The sequence below is a fragment of the Corvus brachyrhynchos genome, unplaced genomic scaffold (genome assembly GCF_000691975.1).
Source record: "Corvus brachyrhynchos isolate BGI_N302 unplaced genomic scaffold, ASM69197v1 scaffold309, whole genome shotgun sequence".
NCBI lineage: Eukaryota > Metazoa > Chordata > Aves > Passeriformes > Corvidae > Corvus > Corvus brachyrhynchos.
Window position 1 is genome coordinate 514,441 of NW_008240227.1, and position 23,295 is coordinate 537,735.

The window sequence follows — 23,295 nt, forward strand, 5'->3', positions numbered from 1 at the left end:
GTGGTCCTTCCCGCTGCCCCCCCCCCCTTCCCGAGCCGGGACCGGCCATGGCGTTGAAAGCCAGAGCGCTTTACAACTTCCAGAGCGAAAACAAAGAGGAGATCAGCATCCAGGAGAACGAGGAGCTCGTCATCTTCAGCGAGAACTCCCTGGACGGGTGGTTACAGGGCCAAAACAGCCGTGGGGAGACTGGCCTCTTCCCTGCTTCCTACGTCGAGATCCTCCGCTCCCGGTCGGGCTCCAACTACACGGACTATTCCAGCAGCCCGGTCGGCTCCCCTGGGCACGATTCCTCCTTGTACTCAGCATCCCCCAACCCTGGCATCTCCTACCAGGGCAGTTTTGAGGATGATGATGATGATGATTGGGATGACTGGGACGATGCATGCACGGTGGTGGAGGAGCCCCGGGGCTCACCGGGCACCAATGGGCACCCCTCGCCCAGCCTGCAGTACCCGGCGGCCTATGGCCACCACCAGCACGCCGGTTACAGGCCCAAGCCGGTGCTGGAGAGGCAGGACAGCATGAGCTCCTCCAAGAGGGGCAGCGTGGTGGGGAGAAACCTCAACCGCTTCTCCTGCTTCGTCCGCTCTGGGGTGGAAGCCTTCATCCTGGGTGACGTGCCCCTGATGTCCAAGATTGCCGAGACCTACTGCATCGAAATGGGCTCCAGAGGCCCGCAGTGGAGGGCCAACCCCCACCCATTCATCTGCTCCGTGGAGGACCCCACCAAGCAAACCAAGTTCAAGGGCATCAAGAGCTACATCTCCTACAAGCTGACCCCCAGCAACATCAACTCGCCCGTGTACCGGCGGTACAAGCACTTTGACTGGCTCTACAACCGCCTGCTGCACAAGTTCACGGTGATCTCGGTGCCCCACCTGCCCGAGAAGCAGGCCACTGGCCGCTTCGAGGAGGACTTCATAGAGAAGCGCAAGCGGCGGCTGATCCTCTGGATGGACCACATGACCAGCCACCCTGTCCTCTCCCAGTACGAGGGCTTCCAGCACTTCCTCTGCTGCCGCGACGAGAAGCAGTGGAAGCTGGGAAAACGCCGGGCGGAGAAGGACGAGATGGTGGGCGCCAGCTTCCTCCTCACCATCCAGATTCCCACAGAGCACCAGGACCTGCAGGATGTGGAGGACCGCGTGGATGCCTTCAAGGCCTTCAGCAAGAAGATGGATGACAGTGTCCTGCAGCTGACCAATGTGGCGTCGGAGCTGGTGCGCAAGCACGTGGGGGGCTTCCGGAAGGAGTTCCAGAAGCTGGGCAATGCCTTCCAAGCCATCAGCCACTCCTTCCACATGGACCCTCCCTACAGCTTGGATGCCCTCAACAACGCCATCTCCCACACAGGCAAGACATATGAGACTGTGGGGGAAATGTTCGCTGAGCAGCCCAAGAACGACCTGTTCCTCATGCTGGACACTCTCTCCTTGTACCAAGGGCTCCTCTCCAACTTCCCAGACATCATCCACCTGCAGAAAGGTAAGGAGGCATTCCTCACCCCAGGAATGGCCCCATGTGAGTGGGAGCGGTGTGGCAAGGGGGTGTGGATGCAGAGCAGAAATCCTCTGTTGGGCCATGAAGAGAATGGGGAATGAGGATGGGAATGAGGATGGGAGCCACTGCCTACGCCTCTTAGGGAGGCAGTGTGGTCCCTGCTGGCATAGCCCTCCAGTCACCCCAGCCTGGGAGAGTCTGCTAGGGCTGTTGAGTCCAGAGTCTGCCCCATAACTGCTGCTGATGGGGGGGTCAGCACGGATGTCACTTCCCCCAGACCATGAGCAAGAGCCAGCACTGCTGCTGTTGGCTCTGGGGTGACCTGCCCGGCACCTCTTGTGCATCCCCACCCACTGCCACTTGTCCCTCCTCATCCTCCCTTCCTGCCAAGGCAGTGGATGGGTGGCCAGCGGGGATGCCGGAGCTTGCTCCCCCAAGGCTGGGACATGGCTGGACATGGCCTTGGGTGGGTCAGAGGGGCTGAGGAGTCTGTGCAGGGCAGTGGATGGGGCACACACTGAACCTCTGGGGACAATCAGGGTCACACTTTTCAGGAGTATGTCCCTGCACCTCCAAGCCCAGCAGAGGGGGGTTAGCACCCCCAGGGCATCAGAGCTCCCCATGTCCCATTCGTCCTGGTTCCCTGGGTTTGGTGGAATCAGAGGGGGTGAGAAGTGTCTGCTGTGCTCTCCCTAGGGCAGGCAGCAGGCAGCGAGGGCTCGGTGTCCCTTTGCACCCAGGCAGCCACCGGTATGGGAGCGGGGCCAAAGTCCACACACTCCTCCCAGCCCAGCTGCCTGCAGCAGGGAGGGGGCACCCACACCAGTGTCCCCAGAGTTTGGAGGACAGGTTTTCCCCAGGGTGAAGCCAGGGCACTCTGTGTCCAAGCATCCAGAGATGTCTGTGCATCACTCCACATCCCTGGGGGAGGCTGGGAAGGCAAAGGGGGCAGGGAGCATTCAATCCTGCCCGGGCAGCTTCCTTGCCTTTCCTCTGAGTGTTGTTTACCCATGGAGAGGGGCTGGATCCCGTCCGGAAGCGAGGCCGCGTGGGCAGAGCGGAAGGCAGGATTTGGCCTCCAAACTTTGCTTCTTCCTTCTCCTCCTGCTCCCCTCTGGGAGCAGGGCTGGCACAGCAGGAGCTCTGTAACCCCGGGTCCGGTGCTCCCGGCAAGGGGCAGGGAGAAGGGACAAAAGCCCAGTGCGGGCCGGATTCTGTTTTTAGTTTTTTAGCCTCTGTGCTAATGAGGGGGAGGAATGCAGCGCTGGAGCCAGGCAGGATTCTTTCGAAACCGAGCTGTAAAAAAACATGGAAGGAGAGGGAAAAACTCGTGTCAGAGCATCAGCTGCCTCTGGGAGTGGGAGATGCTTTCCCAGCTGAGCTCCAGACAGCACCACATGCCCTTGTCACATCCTGGTTCACTGCTTCCTGGGCTGGGGTCTCCCAGGACTGCTCCTGACCCCCATTCATGGAATTGCATGGGATATTTCAAGGGCAGGCATGGCTGGAGTACTTGACTGTGCTAACACTGCCCCACATCAGTTTTGCACGCCAAGCCTTGAGTCACAGCACTCCAGGAGCCCAGACCCCCAAAGCCAGCTATACATGAGGCCGACTGCCCTGGGATGGGGTGGAAAAAGAGCTGAGTATGCCAGAGTCCAGAGGGAAAACACTCCTGGTCTTTGCCTGCCTGGAGGAGAGGAATGGGTTTGATGGGCAGGGGGAGATGCAGGCAGACCCCTCCCTTACATGGGGCAGGTCTGTGCCTCTGCTTTGGGGCCCGGCCGGTGCCCTGGCATGGGGGGCAATGGGACCAAGCAGGGCTGCCCAGGGAAGGGGGTCCGAGGGTCGCACAGAACCTCTGACCCTGCTCCCTGCCTCGCCAGGCGCCTTCGCCAAGGTGAAGGAGAGCCAGCGGATGAGCGACGAGGGCAGGATGGACCAGGAAGAGGCGGACGGGATCCGCAAGCGCTGCCGCGTGGTGGGCTTCGCCCTGCAGGCCGAGATGAACCACTTCCACGAGCGGCGCGTGGCCGACTTCAAGAGGATGATGCAGTCCTACCTGAGGCAGCAGATCGTCTTCTACCAGCGCGTCAGCCAGCAGCTGGAGAAGACGCTGCGCATGTACGACAACCTCTAGCGCCTCCGCCCGCTCTGCCCGCAGCCCCCCAGGCCTCCTCTGGCTGGGATGGGCTGAGAATGGACGGGAACTCATCACGCTAGTGACCAAATGACTTTGGGCTTTCTACCCCCTTCCCAGGCTGGCAGGGAAGGGCTCACCCATGGGCTGGCCGTGCCACCTCTTTCTTTTCCCGGGGATTTCCCACCCTGCCACGGGTCTGGCGGGAGCGTGGGGGGTCACAAGAGGGACAGACGTGGAGGTAACGGCACTGGGGTCACTGCCCAGTGATTTTTAGCTTTCTGAAAACCCACTCTCCTGGAGCAGGGGTGGGTGCATCCCAGCCCGCTGGGAGAAGAAGTCCAAGCGGTCGACATTTTGCACACTAAAAGCTTTTCTGATGGAGAAAAAAGAGAAGAAAAGAGATCTTTATTTGGAAGAGATTTTTTTGTTTGTTTGTCACGAGATATTTTCAATATTTTCCATTTTTCTGCAGCATTTTTACCAATCAGTTTTTAACTAGATGCACGGAGGCAAAGAGAAATCTCTTTCTCAAGTATGGCTGCTGACTGGGAAAGGGAGAAAAAAGGAAAAAAAGGGAAAAAAAATAGCCCCACAGCCTTTTCAATAAAATCGTTGGTAGAAAAAACACCCACCTCCTTCCCAGAGATGTCTGTGGAAAACAGAGCTGCTCCAGGATCCCGGGAAAGGCTCTGCCTAAGCATCCCCTGGCTTCCAGCCAGCTTTGAACATCCCTGTGCCGTGGGGGGGAATGATCCCAGGAGGGGTTCCCACAGCAACCACCCTCCTGCTCTCTAAACAACCCTCCAAGGGGCAAATCCTGCCCCACTCTGCGCTGGCCGGGACAGTGTGCCGCTGCCTGGGAGACAGCAGGGCTGGCACGGGGACCTTGTTTTTGAAGGGAAATGGCTGGGATAAATCACAGCGAGGAAAGTTAGGGCCGCCTTGGCCTGGCTCCAAGGATAAAATTAGCCCCGGCATGCAGGCCAGCGGGGTATTGTTAAACTAACAGCGACGCTGGGAATGCTGCGGGCTGCGCTCCATCCTCCCGGAGCCCTCCCCGGCCCCAGCCTGCAGGGATGAGCACTCTGAGGTACAGCCTGGCACACAGCCTCCATCCAGGCAGGATGTGCTTCCTCCTGCATCCCACAGCCAGGGCAGGCCCCTTCACCATGGCCCCATCCCACCCTGGGTCCATCCCACACCAGTTCCATCCTAGCCCAGCCTCATCCCACCCTCACCGCATCCTGCCTTGGCTCCATCCTACCCCGTTCCCACCATGCTCTGGTAGCATCCCACCCCAATCCCATCCCACCCCAGTCCCATCCCAACCTCATTCTACCACAGCTCCATTCTAGCCTGGCCACATCCCACCCTGGCCCCGTTCCACTCTAGTCCCATCCTACCCAGGCTGCATCCTTACATGGCACCATCCCAATCCATTCCCATCCCACTCCCATCCCACTCTGGCCCCATCCTATCCCAACCCCACCCTACTGCAGCTCCATCCTACCTTGGCCACATTCTTCCTTGGCCCCATCTCACCCTGGTCCCATCCTGCCCCAGCCCCATCCCACCCCAGCCTCATCCCACCCTGACCCCATCCCAGCTCAGCTGCCGTGGGATTGATGTCTGACTCTGTGCTAATCCTGCAGGAGTGACGGGTCTCTGGTCCCACTGGCCATGCTCTGGATGACCACGGTGGCCTTGGTCCCACATTGTCCCTTCCCCCAGCCCCACTCCCTCGGGAGCACAATGGGCACCAGGATTGAGCCTGCCACCGCCGTCCCCGGGCAGGCAGCCAGCCTCTGGCACCGCAAGCAGCCTCCAGAGCTGAGCCAACATCCCAGCTCCCCTGGACCTGGCTGGGCAAGGGGATCCCCTGCCTGGGGTGCCCTGTGGCAGCTCGGTCCCTGGGATGTCCTGAAGACAGCGTGTGCAGCTGGAGCAGGGAGATGTCCCAGCGCCCCAGGAGTTCATCCTCTGCTCTGGTGTCGTGGCATGGGGACAGGGATGGGCTAGGGTCCTTCCCTGCTTCATGTGCCCCTTCAGAAGGCTGTGCCCCTTCAGAGGCTGTGCCTCAGCTTCCCCAAAGGTGGCCCTGTGCTCTCTGTGGTCCTTCAGCACTCACAAAGGTCTCCCTGCTCCACCATGCACCCCTTCTGTACCCTCATGTCTGGACCACACTCCCAGGACACAGCAAATCCATTGGCTAGAAACAGTATCCCATACTCATTTCTCCCACCCTCTGCCACCTGGCAGCAGGCAGCTGGGCCTTCCCTGCCCACGGGTGGGCATTTCTGGTCTGCCTTGGCAAGATGGGGGTGCTGAGCATCCTGCTGCTGCCCCCCAGACCTCCAGCAGCATCCTGCAAATGTGCCAAGGTTTGGAGGCTGGAACCGGCTCTGAGCATTTCGGTGGCTGTCTCAGGGGGCAGGATGATGGTGGGGAGGAGTCGGGGGGGTACACATTCCTCCACACGCCCCAGTAGTGTCTGTCACTGCCTTTGTTATCTGTGCAGGATGATGGTGGGGAGGAGTCTGGGGGTACACAGTCCTCCACATGCCCCAGTAGTGTCTGTCACTGCCTTTGCTATCTGTGACACAGGCTGTTCCCTGCTCCCACAAGAGAAAAAAATCAGGGCTGAGAGGAAACACCGGGAACATGGAGCAGATCTGTTTCCTCCTCCCACTTCCCAAGGCTGATCTGGCGTGGGAAAGCCAAGGTCGATGTGCTGTGTGAGTCCTGCCACTGACAGTAGGGTTGGGAGGTGGCAGTGGCAGTGGTGGCTGGAGCATCCTCCCTGGAGAGCACTGCAGCCAGCACCAGAGAGCCTGTGACTGCCTCCGTTCCTGCGTCTGGCTTCCCGGAGCTCTTGTCTTGTTTCTTCTCTCTGGGCCTCCCTCCACCATGGGAAGAAAACCTGGCATCCTTGTTCTGAGCTCTGGGAGACCAGGGTTTGTGTGTGGGCCATCAGGCTGTAGGGACAAGCTGCATCCAACCCCTGTGCATGTATCCTGAGCCCAGCAAGATGCTTCAAGGTGGGCAGGATCAGCTGGGGTTCCACGGGGAGCAGCCAAACAGCTGGAGGGTGAAGGATGGGAATGCTGGGACAAGCAGAGCTGCTGATCAGAGCCTTGTCAACCACATGGATACACCCCCCCAGTGCTCAATAATTCGGGATCAGCCACCAAAGGAGCGCAGTGACCCAACCCAGCTCCTCCCATGGAAGGGGGAGCGCAGGGTGCAGCTGCTGGCGGGGCGGCTGGGCAGGATGGGGCTTGCTGTGCACGCCACGCTGCCGGCACATGCTGGCAAGGCAGGGCGAGAGGCACAGCTGCCAACGGGGAGCAGGGAGCACTCCTGGGGGAGCGGGGAGAAGTCCTGCCTGCCCATTAGGGTCAGCAGCAACTCTGGGGATGGAGCCAAGTGGAGTTTCGCTGCCACCCCCACCATGTCAGGAGGTGGATGAGTGTGTGCCTGTGTAGAGGAGTGATTCCGGGCGGATGCAGGTGGGAGGACACAGGCATGGATCAGGGCAGAGGGAGACAGCTCAGCCTGCCAGCTCCAATCTTTTAATTGCTGTGCTTCTCAAATATTTCCGAAGCATGACCCTGAGTCGGCTCCTCCAGGCAAAGATACGAGCACCAGCTGGTTCCCTTGGCTGTGGCTATAAATGCTCCCTCCTGCTCCCAGCCCAGGGCAATAATGGGGGATCAGTGGTGTCTGTTTTAGGGAATAAGCTGGGAATCAGCTTTAATGGGGGTGCATCAGCCTTCCAGGTTCCCCCTGCTAGCCATAGCCAGTGTGATGCTCAGATCAGACCCTATCTCGGCTTGCCATGCCAGCCCGGATTCCCTCTCTCCGGTCCCCGGGAAGGTGCTGAGCACGGGGAGATAGGTCCTGCACTGCCGGGGAGCTGTGTCTCTGGGTGTGTTGTTTGTGCAGGAGGGGTGGAGAGCCCAGGCCCTGGGATGTGGTTATCCCTCCGTCATTGTCTGTCTGCCTTGGAGTTGCTGGGTGTGGAAACAGAGGTCAGGCTCAATTTGTCTGAAATTTAAATCGCAGCTGGGCTGAGGAGCCATGGCAGGCATGGGGGATGCTTTCTGTGTCCAGGTCCTCACCACTCCATACTTTCCCTAGGACCCGGGAACCTCCTCTGGCCCTGCAGTGTAAATCCATGTGCTTTATCTCACATGGGCAAGGTGGTGGGAGACATGCCAGGTTCCCGAGGCCAGCACTATCCCTGGGTGGGTTTGTTTGAGGTGCTCCCAGGGTGACGTTCCAGCTCTTCCCCCGGGCTCCGTCCTGTCCTGCCGGGCTTGCTGCCAGCTGAGCCTGTTCTGCAGGCTGTGGGCATGACTGGCCTGAATCAGACAGGCACGTAGCAGGGAGGGAGGGCTCCCGGCATCCCGGGGCACTGGGCTTGGCTTGGAGCCGAGTGGAGGTACTGAGCCTCGTCACACTATGCAGCTGTCAGCCTCGGGTCTAGCCCTGAGTTTTCCACACAGGACAGCTCCTAGGAGGACCTGACTCCCCTTCAGCTGCCTTGGTGCCCTCCTGCCCTCCCAGGAGACTGCTCCGCATCACCTGCCATCAGGCAGCGTGACCCGTGCCCCCTGAGGGGACCCCGGGATGCTGCTCCTGGTGAAGTCCAGAGCATCTCCTGGGGCTGGTGAGAGCTGCCAGAGAGGTTTTGGGATTGGGACAGAGAAGCAGGAGCCTGGGACCATGCCTCCCCAAAACAGAGTGGGGCTGCCCGCCTGAGCTCAGGGGGTTCCTGTGCTCACTCCCAGAAGTGGGGCAGTGCTGTTCCAAGGTCCTGCAGCTGTTGTGGTCCAGAGCAGTGGGGGATTCTGGAGGAATGTGATGCTTACGTGGGTCCCAGTCTCCTGTGCTGGCCTGAAGCCGGGCTGGGAATAAAATCCCACGTTTGTTGAACGCCTGCATTTGCAGGGCTAAAGCTTGCCGGGGGAGTTTCAAAGCCAAAGGATCCAACCTGCCCTGGGTGGATTCTTTGTTTGCATTTGAATGGGTGGCTGGAAACTAGTTCATGTCACTGGAGCTGTGTCCATCCCTACCTGTGAGCCCCAGTGCCTCCAGCTCCTGATGAAACCTGACCTGACACCACGCCGCTGGTGTTATTAACCCAGGAGAGGTGTTGGATCCAGCCCGTCACGGGTGGGGTGGCTGTGGGGTTATGGTCCCCTTCCTTCTTCCCAAGACACTCTCCGAGGACTCTGGGGACAGGCTGGGAGAGCTGGGGGTGTTCACCTGGAGAAGAGAAGGTTCTGGGGAAATCTTAGAACCCCTTCCAATGCCCAAAGGGGCTCCAGGAGAGCTGGAGAGGGACTTTGGACAAGGGCCTGGAGTGACAGGCCCGGGGGGGGATGGCTTCCCACGGAGAATGTTTAGATCTGATGTTGGGAAGAAATTCTTCCCTGTGAGGGTGGGGAGGCCCTGGCACAGGATGCCCAGAGAAGCTGTGGCTGCCCCTGGATCCCTGGAAGTGTTCCAGGCCAGGTTGAATGAGGCTTGGAGCACCCTGGGCTAGTGGAAGGTGTCCCTGCCCTTGGCAGGAGGGTGGAACAAAATGACCTTTAAGGTCCCTTCCAACCCAAACCATTCCATGACCTTCCCTGAACCTCTGCTAGCTTTATAGTCAGCTTGGCAGGGAGGGGTGCCAGGGAAGCCAAAGGGCCTGGCCAGGAAGCTTCTGAGCTTGCTTGGGCTGTGGTTTGTATTTCATGTCCAGGCAGGAGCCCACCTGGACCCTCAGCCCTTCCTCAGGTGGGTGGGTGGCAGTGGCAGCATTGAAGCTGCATCTGATCCTGCAAACCCTGAATAACCCAATCCTTCAGTTTTGAGGATTTAAACCCTGCCAGCAGAGCTTGGCCCCAGAGAGCCGCCGTCCGCGCTGCCGTTTTCCAGGTTACTGCCTGTCCTCCCCTGACATCAGGAAGTGGATGTTTCCCAGCAGCGGGAATACAACCACAAGCCTTAAAAATAACCTGGTTCGCTTTCAGTGTTCCTTACAAAATAGGCCACGTTCCTTCTGTTTAATCCCTGGGCACAAGGCGAGAATTACTGGGAAGGAAAACACAGCGATGCTTCCAAGGCGGCCTTCAGTGGATGGTGGTGGATGCAGTCCCCATCCCTCACTGGGGGTATGTAATTAGTGAAGATAATAAATGTGTGTGCTTGAATGAGATGGGGGAGGTGCAGAGCTGTGATCTGGAGAGGGAGTCAACGGCAGAAGTTGTCCCAACCTTTTGGGAGCAGCATGGCCCTGGCAATCTCCCAGCTATGGCGTGGGCAGCACGGCCACCCTGACCCCATTTCACAGAGCGGAGAGGGTGTGATTTGCCTCTGAGCAGAAGGAAACCCTATTTTTCCCTCTAGATGAGGCAGGAGGAGGGTTTTGGAGGTGGGGAGCAGACATCCATCAGCCGCCCCTTTGGGCCAAGCAGGTTCGGAGGTGCCAGGTTTCCACTGTGCCCTGTCCTGTGGGGCTGGGGGACATGGGGTGCCTGCCTTCACCCTGATGGCTCTGGGTGCCCATGGGATGTGCCAGCACCAGCTGAAGCAGGGCAGGTGTGATTTGCTGCTCAGCAAAGTTTGGCACCATAAACCCAGCCAGGAAATCTGCTGGCATGATCCAGGCAAACATCCCAGCTCTGCTGCAGCCTTGGAGTGGGACCACACAGGGTCCTTGTTTGGTGGATTTTATCTGGGGTGAGAGGGGTGCAAGTGGTCCCCCGTGGTGGCTGGGGGCTCATGTGAGCTTCCCATCAGATGTGTGTGAGCAGGATGTGCCCTGTGATGAGATTCCCAGCTGGAGCAGCGCAGGGTATTATTGTTGGGTCTCATCCTGAGCTCAGTGCTCAGTTTTTCCTCTGCCCTCCCTCAGACCGTTTCTATTTAAGTTTTTAGGACTCCAGGCTGGGGAAAATTTGAGCAAGAGCCTAGAATATGGTCCATTACCTCCAAATGTCGCTCAGCAGCTTAAAACAGGCCTGGCAAGGGAGACAGCATAGGAAAACAGTGATGCACCTCGGAAAAGGCACTTTATTCTGTTTACTTCTGCCATACTGGAGTATACAGTGGAAAACCACGCTGGCTCCGCTTCTCTGCTCTCCTCGCCGGTTTCACACTGCCCAGGTGAGCTCCAGCCATCCCTCCCTGCCAAGGGCATCCTACCTGTTGTGCAACCCCCCCAGGGCTCGGTGCAATTGACTTCATGCAGCTCACGGCAAGTAGAGAAAGAGCGAGGCGGGTATTTTTCCAAGTGGGTGGGGACTCCTAAATTCCCCTGGCATTGGCCACAGAGTATTTTCCAAGCCTCTGCTCCAGTGTCTCAGCCTGCCTAGCCCTGGGGGATTTGGGCAGCTTCATCCCCAGCTTGACTCAGCACAAGCTGCTTCTCATCCTTCCTCTCTTACCAAGAGCTGTGAAAAGCACCCCTGTGGTGACGGTGCTGCCTTCATAGGAGCCACCACTGGACCAGCCTGGGTGGCTCTGTGGGGACCAGTGTCATCAGGTCCCCCCCAGCGCTGTGGCCTCCATCAGGTGGCCCAAATGAGCACCCAAAGTCAGCGATTCCCAGCGATGCTCAGGAACTTTGCCTGTCCCCAGTTGCTTATGCAGTGCCCCCCTCCCCTGCCCAAAGGAGATGCAGGGCTACAAGGTGGGCTGGAGTAGCAGCCCCTGTATCCCCAGGGACCTCCTGCATCTGTGGGATGCCAGCTCCCAGGGAGGAGAAGGAGAGCCAGGAGGAGGTGGCTGGTGGTGCTGCAGGAGGGGCTGGATGCCCAGGCGGTCTCGTGCCACCGCACCTGAGCCCTTCACACCCAGTACTGGTTGTTTTTCAGTGGGGGGTTGGAAGTCCGGCAGTACTGGAGGAGCTCGGGGTCTGGCGGTGCCCCAGAGCCCGTGCCCAGGGGCGGGGGGCCCGTGCCCTTGCCCTCCAGGGTGGTGACAGTCGTTAGGGGGATGCTGGGGTCTGTCCTCCGGAAGGTCTCGTGGTCTGGCACGGCCCCGTTCTTGGCCTTGGCGGCGGGAGCGCCCTGGACGTGGTGCTTCCCTGTCTTGTTGCGCTTGTGCAGGTAGAAGAGCAGGGGCAAGATGAGGGCCAGCAGGAGCAAAATGAGGCAAATGGGGATGATGATGCTGAACATGTTGGCCTCAATGAAGCTGAGGAAGGTGCCCCCTGCCCCAGGGCTGGGGCTAGTGGTGGCGCTGGGGACCAGCCAGGCAGTGGGGGGCATGCCCAGCTCGCTGGCATTGGGGCTGCTCCGTGCCGTGCCGTGGGGCACTGGGGGTGAGGCTGCCAGCGGGACCGTGAGCAGGGTGACACCATAGGATTTTGAGGCGTTGTAGGGCTCAGTGCTGTACTCCAGGGATGCCAGTGCTGGTGGCACGCCGGCAGCCACCAGCTCGAACACAAAGCTGTCCCACTGCAGGGGTTGTTGGGTGTCCCCAGCATCCAGCACCTCCAGCCCCACCAGCCCTTGCTCCAGCTCGCTCTGGCTGAAGGTTTCGATCGGGGAGGTGAGTTGTCCTGGGTCCCTGGATACCCTCACAAGACGGCTGGCACGGGGCGCCCTGCGGACCTTGAAGACTGGGACGCTCTTGGTGTGGTTGGCCAGCTCACTGGCATCAAGGACACTGGTGTCCAGGAGGGCTGTGGTGCCTCGGGGCCACAGGCTGCCCGGCCGGATCTTCACCGCAGCACGGACAGTCACGTTCACCACCCCGGTCCTGTTTCCTGCCCGCGATATGGCGACGAACTGGAAGTCGTCCTCGGGCGACGTGAGGTCACTGAAGGTGAACGTCACCTCCCTGCGATCCAGCTGCTTCTGTGAGAAGCCCCGTGATGGCTTTTGGTTGACTTGCAGCTGTCCAAACCTGGGGTCCCTGGTGATCCTGTACAGGACATTACCTGCCCCTCGTGGTGCGGCACCAAGCAGGTTATGGTGCGACACGGGGGCCCTGTTCAGGTCTTGGGGCACCTCCAGCAGTGCCGGGCTGGCAGTGGTGCTCAGGGCAGGCAGCACCTCGATCTCCAGAGAGGTCTGGATGGGTGGGTGGTGGCCACTGGAGAGCCTCAGGGCTAAGGACCCTGGGGCACGGCTCCCAGTGGCAACAAACACCACACGGCCAGCATTGACATCTGCCTGGGTGAAGCGGCTGATGGGCTCCCGTGGGTTGTGTGCACTGGCCAGGTAGCCAGCGAGGGGTCTCTGGAGGATGCTGTACACCATGTCCTGTGGGGACACCACTGGGTCTGCCACGGCCAGGTACTCCTGTGACAAGGTGACCACGGAGCCTGGTGGGACCTGCAGCACTTCTTGCCGCTTCACCACCCGTGGTGATTTGGTGCTGCTGGTCACTGTTATGTTGAACGCTTCAGAGATGACCACCCCATCCTGTGGAGGACGGACAGACCGCTGTTCCCGGGGCTGGAGCCAAGCCTTAAAACTGAAATGGTCTTTGGAGATGCTGTCCCCACCATGGGCGTACACCAAACGCCTCGCTGCCAGGTCTGACTGCAGGAAAAATGGCCGTGACTGTTCTAGAGGCACATCAGCCACCAAGAGCTGCCCATGAGCTGGTGGCTCCGTCACCAGGAAGACAACATCATATCCAGCCCTCTCAGGGACCAGGATTTGGCTCAGGAGGTTGGAGGCATCCAACACCAAGGTGTCAATCTCAGCCTGTTGAGCCCTTGTGAGCTGCAGACCTGGCGAGAAAAGGCATAAGAATCAACTTGGGAAAGTTGGTGAGAGCTTGATGTGATGATGGAAGAAGGAATCGGATGCAGTTTTAGTTGTCTGATGTAATATATCAGCCATGGAAAACAGCACAGTGGTATCTTCTTCAGACCAACAAGCCCTCCTGAAAAGCTGTTTTGTCCCATGCTTCTCCATCCTACACTTACCTGCATTTTTCCAAAGCTGAGTCAAGCGCTGGGGACACTTTTCCTCGAAGGAGATCAGGACAAGGAGGATGAAGGAATCTGAGATGGTCGTGGGAGTGACCACACGGAAGCGGATGGCATCTTGGGCCAGCCAGAAGGGCTTGTCTGGCATCTCGTGCTGGTAGAAAATCAGCTTGCTGTCCACCTGAAAATTAAAAAGAAATCCTTGATCAGTTCCTATCTTGACTCTGAGATGGAGCAACCAAGCTCTAATTAGGTAAGAAATGGGGATTTTCACTAGCCTTGGCAGGGTAGTCACCATGGAGAGCTCATGGTGTTTCTTTACCAGGATGTGAAGTTGTGGCTCCCCCATCCCTGGAAGTGTCCAAGGCCAGGTTGGACAGGGCTTGGAGCAGCCTGGTCTAGTGGAAGGTGTCCCTGTCCATGCAGGGGGGAACAAGGTGACCTTTAATGTCCCTTCCAACCCAAACCATTCTGTGACTCTGTGATGTTTCTCCCAGCAATTAGGGGAACTGAGGCTCAGAGGAAGGGTTGAGCTTGCTCAGCATCCTCCAAGGGTGAGGATAGCACAGAGGAGCTTCCAGGGAGGGTAAACCTATGTGTTTCTGAGTGATGGAATAAAATAAGACCCTTGCTGGGCCCTGCAAAATTTGGCCCCACAGGAGAAGTGTTTTTTCAGAGCAGGGGTGAAAAAATCATGCTTGGCTTTTCCCTTCAGCAGCAGCCAGGCTGGCTGGCTTTGCAGCAAGGAGATGGCCTAGGGAAAGGGATTATAGCTCCCTCAACCTCCCCCAGTGCTAAATCCAAGGCTGGGGCAGCAGCTTTTAATCCCTCTAAGCAGCTGTTGGCAGAGCTGGGAAAATCACGGCACGGCTGGAGCCTTGCATTGCCTCCTGCCTGGGGTCAGGTGCCTGTGGTGGCAGTGGGGTCAGACTGGGACCCCCATGCTGTGGTGGGGGGCAATGAAGGGCTGTGCTTGGGGTTCTGAGGATCTGGAGGAGTTGAAATCTCACCTGGGCTTGGGTGAAGTTCCTGATTTCCTCCCCCTGTGAGGTGGTCAGCCTGCCCAGGCGTGGGGCTTGCTCGATGCTGTAGTACAGAGTGGTGGAGCTGGTGGGGCTGTTGCTCACTGCCTGCAGGTTCTGGCTGGTGATGGGCTGCAGGGCACCTGGAAAACACATCCAGTATGGATTTCAACTGGTCACCTTGCCACCCACTTGCAGCCTCTGCCATGGGCATCTCAGTAGCGTTGGGCAAGGGTAGGAGATCCAAGGGGGCCCCATTGGAACTGGGAGAATGGGGAACGTGCTGGTACCCACCTGGGCAGACAGTGAGGCTCTGCTTCCTGGCCAGGCTGATGACGGGCTCTCTCTGGGCCCTGACAAGGAAGAAGTGCCCAGGAGAGAGGTTCTCGCCATCCCACAGATCAAAGGCGAAGCCGCCATCCAGGGGTCCTGTGGAAAGCACAAACCTGGGCATTTGTGGGGGACAGAGGAGATGCAGCTCCCCATTAACCTGTCAGGGTTTTGGCCCAGGGATGAGGTTAGCATCCCCTGTGGTGGCACAGTGTCCCCATCAGGCTGGGGTGGTGCAGGGGCCTGGGGCACCGCAGTCCTGCCCTACCTTGGTGCACGAAGAGGATGAGGCCGTTGTCTATCTGGGCCTGAGTGAACCTCTGGACCTCAGCGTTGGGCGCTGACCTCAGCACAACCTTCCCGTTGGCTGGGGGCTGGATGGAATAGGTCACGTCTTCCGCTGGGGAGTCCTCGTCCTCGGCACTCAGGATGTGGGGGCTGAGAACAGCCGTGGCACCTTCCCGCAGCTGGGGGATAGGGAGAGGCTGTAATTCCCCTGGGATACCCCTGGCACCTCTCCCTTTTTCCTGTCCCAGCTCAGACCACTCTGCTGGGTGCCAGAGCACATCCCAGCCCAACAAGGGCGCCTTGTCTTCGTCCCGGGTGATGCCTCCATCATCTGGCCTCTTCCCAGCCCTGCATCACCACTGCCGTGTTTGCCAGCACGTGCCACACAGCTGGGTCTGTGCCTCTGCACTGCACGTGCTGGAGGGCAAGGGTGCCTCAGTTTCCCCAGTTCCTGGAAGTGGAAGAGGGCATGGTGCCCTGGGGCAGGGGCTGTGCCTTTGAGACCTTGCTTTGCAGGGGAAGGGGTTTTAGTGGGGTGCACAAGCTGCTGCTGGGTACACAATGACCACAAGCAGCCCTGTCTCTCCCTTACTGGGTGTTCCTCCTTGCTCCTGCTCCCGTCCCAGTTCCCATCCCACCGCCCCCTCACAAGGCCGCAGCAAGGCCCGCTGTCCCAGCAAGCCCTCCAGGAATGACAAGTATGTGGCCGAGTTCAGAGACACTGTGGAACTTCCCAGGACCACTTCCTCCCATCCAGTGGTGCCTACCCTCCCCTGGGAACATTGTCCTTCCAAAGCCCTGGCATGTTCCATCTCCAGCTGGAGGCAATAATTTTCCCAGCTCGTAACCCTGTGCCATATCTCGATCTTGGCAGACCACGGGGATGAATCTTGTGCTGCCAAACGGGTTCTGCCCACACAGCCCAGAGCTGCCCTTTGCCCTCCAGATGGCTTGAAATCATGGGGTGCATGAATGGAGCCATGCCATGGCTCACGTGGGTTGGGGGGGTGGGAGGTGCTGCATCCCACAGCATCATGAGGCTGGGCTCTTGGAAATCTGCATCTTGGGAATCTGCAAGACAACACCCAGGCAGGCGCTGGAGGAGGTGCTCTGCTGGATGAGCTCTTTCCTGCTGTTTTCAGCTGGCCTAACCCAAAACATTGCTTGAGTGGGTGTGGGTGCCGACAGAGAACTTAAATCCCTCAGCAGTCCCCACGGGATGGCAGAGGCAGGCTGGAAAACACAGCTTTGGAGAGGCAGAGTGGGGGAAGTGCTGCTGGACACACAGCCGGGACAGGAGCTTCACTGTGCACACACACTGAGTTTTTTGGGCTGCTTCCTCCCCCCAGCACCCACAGCAGTTGGAACTGCAATCACACTGGGGGCTTGGAGCCAAAGAAAACTCCCTGTGGGCAAAGCAGGGGGAACAGGCAGCCCCAGGGCATCACTGTCCACTGGGAAGGGACAGTCAGAGTGGCTGGAGTAGCTTTGCTCCCTGCCCAGAGCCCGCGCTGCGGGAGCTGACCCACTTCTCCATGCTCCCCGTCCTCCCTGAATTATTAAAGCCTTCCGCCTGGCTCCTGCGCTCGCCTGCTCGGCTTATTGTGTTTGCTCAGCCTCCGTGTCGCCTCTGCTCTCGGGGAGAGCATGAGGGGAGGTGGCGGAACGGTGCCCGGAGCGTGGCTGTGTGCTCTGGGGCGGCAGTGGAAGCCTCTCTCTTGGTGGCATTCAGCCATCCTCCCTTCAGATCCAGCCCAAAAACTGCTGCTCCTTCCCAAGGGGCTCCATTGTGGGGTCTAGACCCATCCTGTTGTCTCCCAGCCCTGCAAGGACTCGGCATCCCTGGAAACCTTTGTGCAATCCCTCTCCTGGGCCTGGCCTGACCTTTAAACACTGAAGTCATCCCTCATCAGAGCACAAACACAGCAGGGCTGGGCCTCTCCCATCATTCCCGTTGGGGGAAGGAAGCCTTTCCCAGCTCCAGAGCTCCTCTGGGCAGCTGTGGTTACTCTTCCCAGGGTGCAAAGGCATTCCCATGGAAAGGCAGACAAATTGCTGCCTCAGAGTTTATTTTTAGGAGGTTTTTCTGTATTTTCACCCTTATTCTTAGCATGATGGCTGGGAGGGAGGGAGGGAAGGCCATGCTTATGCTGGGTGTCTGGAGTGGGGAAAAGGGGCTGGCATGGGGCCAGCAGCTGAGGGGTAAACGTCTCCCTGAATTTTGGCCCAGGTAAGGTAGATCTACGAAATTTGCTGGGAAGCTTCCTGGCCTGGAGGGGGAAAACTGGGGCAGGCACAGAGCTGGGGCTGAGGGTCCCTCCCAAACTTTTCTGGTATCCTTCAAAATGGCTGTCTCTGGGGCTAGGCAGGGCAGCCCCTTCCCCTTGGGCATCTTCTCCAGAGCCCAGGCTCCCAGAACCCTTGCCAAGGCAACTGTGTGATGATCCTCACGGAGCTGGTTGCTTTCCAGCTGCTACCCTGGGAAATCCTGGGATAGTGAAAGTAGGTGCAGGGAGGTGGTAGGGATGACTCTGCTTCCATGTTTTCCAGTAAATTCTTTGCTGGAATTTTGCATTAGTGACCCCAAATGGGACAGGGAGGTGTTGGAAGCAGAAGGTGGGAGTTCGGCAGCAGGTGAGACCTCTTCCCTTCTGCCGTTTTCTGGGATGGACGTAAAGAGAGGTGTGAAAGCTGCCCAGATGACTGAGTAATTCCAGCCTGTGTTGGTGAAACGTGGGCAGGATGCTCTTGGAGCTGCCAGGGATTATCCCGCGAGCAGGGGCTGCGGAGGCGCTGCTGCCGCCGTGGCAGCGCTCGCCGCGCTGGGACCGCGGGGCGATGCTCCCACCTCGCGGCCGATCCCCGCATCAGCGGCGGGGCGGGACGGGCTGGGGGGCGAGGACAGCTCGCTCTCCGCCTCCTCCAGAGCCTCGCCCCGTCGGGAAAACCTTCCTCCTTTCCCCATTCCCCATGGCCCGCCTCTGGGCGGCAGCCCGGCTCCGCCGAGCCCCAGCTCCCCGAGGCGAGTTACCAGGAGAGCAAGGGGGTCCCCACGCTGGGCTGGCCGCCCCTCCCCGTGGCGTCCCACCCTTACCTGCAAACCGGCGTTGACCTTCAGCCGCGGCCCCTTGGTGCTGCGGGGCAAGATGGTGATGAAGAGGGTCCCGGGCTGGCTCTGTCGGGATACCTCGGAGGCGTTGGCCAGGATGGTGAAACTGTCGGTGAGGGATCGGGGGCCGTCCTGCCTGTACTGGATCTGCTGGCTCTCCACCTGCGGGGCAAGGGCCAGGTGATCCTCCATGGAGGACACAGGCCGCTGGCCCCTCTGGGGAGGGGACCCTGAGCCACCCTGGGAGGATGATGGCAACCCACCACTACCTCAGGGGCAACCCTGCGGGGTGTATCCACAGGACGGGAGTGGGATCTCTGGAAAGCAGACCTGGAGCCCAGCAGGGGTGCTCTGCCTGCATCCCCACCCTGTATCCCCACGAGCTGCAGAGCAAACCCATCACCCCAAATGCTTCCATCCCTTCTGATGGGGAGAAGACTCCTGCAGCCCTCCCCGACCTCCCAGTGTGGCTGGGGGCTGGAGACCACCCCTGGGCTCTCCCCAAACCCTTGGGAATGCAGCATGGTGGGCAGGTGGGTGCCCGTGGGTGCTATACCTCGCTCCAGGTGAAGCTGTGCAGCCCACCCTGCTCAGGCCGCTGGCTGCTCAGGAGGGTGCCGAAGCGGGGGGGCTCGAGCACCCTGAACTCCATGCCGAGAGCCGGGTAGTAGGCGTTGGAAATGCGGAGGATGCCCGAGGAGAGGATAGCAGAGCCACCTCCTGGCACTGTGATGTTGTGGACATCCAAGGGGACAGTGATGGGGAGCACAACCAGGCTGACCACCACCCCCTCCAGAGGATCTGCACTGCGGGCTGTGATGTCCAGGACAAACTGGTCATGCTCCTCATTGGGCTTGGAGTGGAGGTAGAGGACTCTGCCACTGTTGATGTCCTCCTGGGTGAAGGACTGGATGGGGTCCAGGCTGGGCTGCTCGTTCACATCCTGGCTGTGCTGAAGCATTGCCAGGAAGCCGGAGGCTGGGGGGCTGCTCACCAGGTAGACTATGTCTTGGGAAGGGATCTCTTCGTGGGTCACCTGGGAGTGTGGGGGAGACGAGGCATGAGTGGGAGGGCTGGTAACTGAGGCTGGGCTGCCCCACAGCCCACCTGCTGTGCAATCAATCCCTCAAAGCTTTGCTGCGGGATGAACTGCAAGAAACACCTTACTGAGGCCATGCCTGAAGCCCTCTGTGCTCCTGCGCAAAGCCTGACAAGAACACCAGGCCTTGGCTCTGAGCAGGTGGGAGCAAAATGGAGTCCCATGGGTGGGCATTCTGGTTCCGTGGCCAGGGAAGTCATGCAGGCATGAGGAATGACTGGAGAAGGGGATACTCACCAGTAAGTCCTCCTCCTTGATCCCAGCCGCTTCCCCCTGGAAAACATAGATCTCCTTATGGTTGACTATGCTCAAGGGGCTGGGATGGGTGTCCAAGAACACACTGATGGCCAGTGTGTCCTCCACTGCCACCTCATTTGCTTCTACAGTGAACTGGAGCTCATCCCGAGTGTTCCTGCTCCCGTTGTGGTGGTAGGAGATCTCTCCTGCCAGCAGGTCCCTCTGGGAGAAGGCCATGACCGGCTGCTCCCCTCTCATGACGGTCCCCCACCTTGGGGGGGTGGTTATCAGGAACCGTATCTCTTCATCTGACCTGATGTCCATGTTGGTCTCCAGGCTGAGGACAGAGGAGTCAATGCTCCCTCGGGTGCCCTGGTGGATGACCAGACCGGTGTTGTTGACTATTTTGATGTAGGGGTCTGATGCCTGCACTTCCAGGAGGGCTGTGGTTTGGTGGAGGCCATCTGAGACCTGTAGCTGGATCCAGCCCCGGTCAGCCCCAGAATGGACAAAGAGGATCTTCTTCTTCCTCAAGTCATCCTGTGTGAATCGATAGACCTGGTGGCTTCTGTCATCGACAGACACAATGCTGCCAAATAAGATGTCCTTCCTGGCCAGCACCAGCTGCGCATCGGAGAAGCCGGAGTCCTTGTCAGTGAAGGCAATGTCGTCAGTGGTCAGCAGGTGCTGCCCATTGCGCACCACGCTGAAGACTCTGTTCACTGCCCGGACAGGGCTGTGGTCATTGACGGGTTGGATGGAGACCCTGAAAACGCCCCTCACCTCCTCAGCCTCAGGCTCGGCGCTGCCCTCACCCTGCCTGATGGCTACGAAGGGGATGTCATCCTCCAGTGTCTCGGAGTCATCGTGCTGGTACAGCAACCGGCGCTGGAGGATGTCGTCATTGGTGAACTCCGTGATCTCCTCTCTGGAGGCCCAGCCATGGGATGCAGCCCAGGCCAGCCTCCCATGTGCTGGCCCCTCAATCACCTCGTAGACATAGTCCATGCTGTTCACACTCTGCACAAACAAGTGATCCTTGGAGATGACGGCCTGTCCACCTTCTGGCACGGTCAGGAGCACGTTGGTCAATGTTGGTGCATCAGGGTCCCCACCAATGCTGATTCTGTAGGTATAGACGGGTGAGTGCTGCTCACCAGCGTGGACGCGGAACTGGAAGAAGTCCTCAGCTTGCTGGGAGTTCCTGATGGTCACGCTGTAGCTCAGGCGGTTTCCCTGCAGGTCCTCTTCGGTAAATCCAAAGCCTTCGGTCAGCCTGTTGCCAAGCAGCTCCAGGTTTCCCTTTTTGGGAGCCTGGATGATCATGTAGTGGAAGGGAACTGGGGCAGAATTTGGATCTTCCAACATTGCCTCCAGCTCCTTGCTGGTGATATTTCTGTGCCACTTATTCTTCATCTGGAGGGGAGCCATGGTCCTCATCTTAATGGTGGCTCTTTTAATCCTTATGAGGAAGGTGTTGTTTGGCAAGAGCTTCTGCCCCACTTGGACTTTGAATCTCACCTCCTCCACGCTATCTTCCAGCCGGTGCTCTGCGTCTGTGCTAAAATACTGGATGCGCCCTTGCTCCAGGTCTTGTTGGTGGAAGGACTCGACTTTTTTCCATTCCCCTCCCATGCTCCCTTGCTTCTGGACCTCACCATACTTCAGGGGCTCCGTGAGGACATATAGGATGGAGACCCGTTGTTCCACAGCGTTTGTCTCAACTGACAGGTTGGCTGTGGTGATGCGTGCGGCCCCTCCTTGGGAGAGGGAGAGGCCGGTGTTATTGAGCAGCCGGATGTCAGGATCAATGGCGAGGATCCTCAGGGTGGCAATGGGGCTCGGGACTGTGCCATCACTCACCTGCAAGGTGAGCTGTAGGTTTGTCCCACCCTGGTGCACATAGACTACGCTGCCAGCTTCCAGGTCTCTGCAGGAGAACTCCTCAATGGGCACTCCAGGGTGGAAGTCTAACTCCACATAACCCTCCTCCATCTGCTGACCATGCAGCTGGAATTCAAGGCCATCGCAGGATGAATCATCATCCAGGACCTGCAGGATGTCGGTGGTCAGGTGTTTCCGTGTGTGCTTCAGGATTGTCATGTGGTTCCCATGGGGAAAGATCACCTGTGGGGCATCGTTGACAGGGTTGATCATGATGGGCAGCAGGTACACCTGCCCCTGCCGCAGGCACTCTGGGACCCCTTGCTGGGTGGTCACTGTCACCTCCAGCATCAGCTGGTCCATGGGCCCCTCAGAGCCATCGTGGATGTATCTGACTTTGCGATTCACAATGTCTAACAAGGTGAACTTCCTTCTGCTCCTGGACCCGGGAATGTCCAGCTCCAGCTGGCCATGCCTGGGGTCATTAGTGATGCTGAAGAGGATTTGGGACTGACGGATGTTGGCCAGGCTCAAATCTACCGTTGGTTGGGCGTGTTTCCACTCCAGGTAGGCCATGCCCCCTTCAGAGACAATGAGGGGGCTGACGTGCAGCAGCCTGCTGATGTTGGCAAAGGCGGGTGGGAAGCTGCTGTCAGGCCGGCACGGTTCCACCACCAGGCCTGGTGCTCCCGAAAAGACATTCGGAGGTGGAGAGGTGGATGCCTCATCCTGCTCATACACCTCCTCATAGTCCCAGTAGTGGTCCTGCTTCCCACAGCCTGCTGTGATGTCCTTTGTGATGACGGCGTCCTGCAGGCTCCTCCTCTGCAGGTTTATCCGCAGGTCCTCCAAGCAGCCAACAAACGAGTGGTTGGTCATGGTCCACAATGAGATGAAAGAAAGATGGTGTTCCCTCAGCCTTTGCAAAGCTTTGTCATCCATACCACCAATGAAGAGGTTTCCCTGAAGGTCCAGGTAGTTGTTGATGCCCTGGTTGGATGTGGATGAAGCATAGTAATCTATTAGTATCTCAAACTTGTGGATGTCCGTGTGGACTTTGACGTAGTGCTGCTGCTCGTCGCTGATGAAGACATTGTTGTGCAGGACGATGACGCCGTTCCCCTTCTCCACAAACCCTCGCAGGCGCCCATTGGAGATCTCCAGGTAGAAGAAGTCATTCTCCAGCCCTGCGTGGTAGATGAGGGGTGCCTGGGTGATGCTCGTCGTTATCACAAACTCGATGGTCGCTTCCTGCCTTGCATCCCACGTGGGGAAAGCAATGTAGGAGTGTGGCCCTGGGAACCCGAATGGGTCATCAGGCTCTGCAGAGAACTGTGTGCTGCACCCTTCCTGGACGTGGTGGAAGGTCTTGGAGCTGCCATCAGCAGACAGACGGGAGAGAACATCCAGGCCATTGAATGTCACCAAGTGAAGGCAACCCCTGAAGGGAGGGCTGGCCTCAGCAAGATATGGCAGGTCCAGGCTGCCTGTCCCACCAGCATAGAGGCCATGCTGGATGTCCAGCTCCCTTTCTGGCCCTGCGATGTCTGCGGAGCTGTTGAAGAGGCCGTCGATGGTCAGCGTCATCCTGCCATCTTCCACCAGCAGCTCCACATTGTGCACTGCCAGGTTATTGAGCTGCAGCCCTGCTGGGGACTGCAAGGTCACCTCCTCCGAGCCCAACTGCAGCCTGGCCTGCAGGGAAAGACACAAAGTCCTCAGCTTGAGTGAAACCTCTCC

General features: G+C 58.9%; 2 protein-coding genes across 2 annotated transcripts in view; one reads left to right on the forward strand and one right to left on the reverse strand.

Moving 5' to 3' along the window:
* The first annotated feature begins 6 nt into the window (after window positions 1–6).
* SNX33 (sorting nexin 33) lies at window positions 7–4,273 on the forward strand. Its single transcript, XM_008641945.2, has 2 exons — window positions 7–1,488; window positions 3,390–4,273. Exons 1-2 carry the CDS (start codon window positions 48–50, stop codon window positions 3,641–3,643), a joined length of 1,695 nt encoding a protein of 564 aa, XP_008640167.1. The 5' UTR covers window positions 7–47; the 3' UTR covers window positions 3,644–4,273.
* A 6,418-nt stretch (window positions 4,274–10,691) lies between these two features.
* Window positions 10,692–23,295, reverse strand: part of CSPG4 (chondroitin sulfate proteoglycan 4) — a gene marked incomplete at its 5' end in the record, with an annotated part of 13,987 nt that continues 1,383 nt past the window's right edge. Inside the window, 8 exons of the mRNA XM_017745200.1 lie at window positions 10,692–13,385; window positions 13,584–13,767; window positions 14,597–14,751; window positions 14,903–15,037; window positions 15,207–15,405; window positions 18,321–18,497; window positions 18,892–19,371; window positions 19,672–23,250. Of these exons, the coding sequence (XP_017600689.1) occupies window positions 11,488–13,385; window positions 13,584–13,767; window positions 14,597–14,751; window positions 14,903–15,037; window positions 15,207–15,405; window positions 18,321–18,497; window positions 18,892–19,371; window positions 19,672–23,250 (6,807 nt within the window). The remainder of the gene's footprint in view (window positions 13,386–13,583; window positions 13,768–14,596; window positions 14,752–14,902; window positions 15,038–15,206; window positions 15,406–18,320; window positions 18,498–18,891; window positions 19,372–19,671; window positions 23,251–23,295) is intronic.

Excerpts from the sequence above, each read along its gene's own strand:
- SNX33 (XM_008641945.2), top strand. The coding sequence starts at position 48 with ATGGCGTTGAAAGCCAGAGCGCTTTACAACTTCCAGAGCGAAAACAAA. Across the intron at positions 1,489-3,389 it reads CATCATCCACCTGCAGAAAG|GCGCCTTCGCCAAGGTGAAG; the intron begins GTAAGGAGGCAT and ends CTGCCTCGCCAG.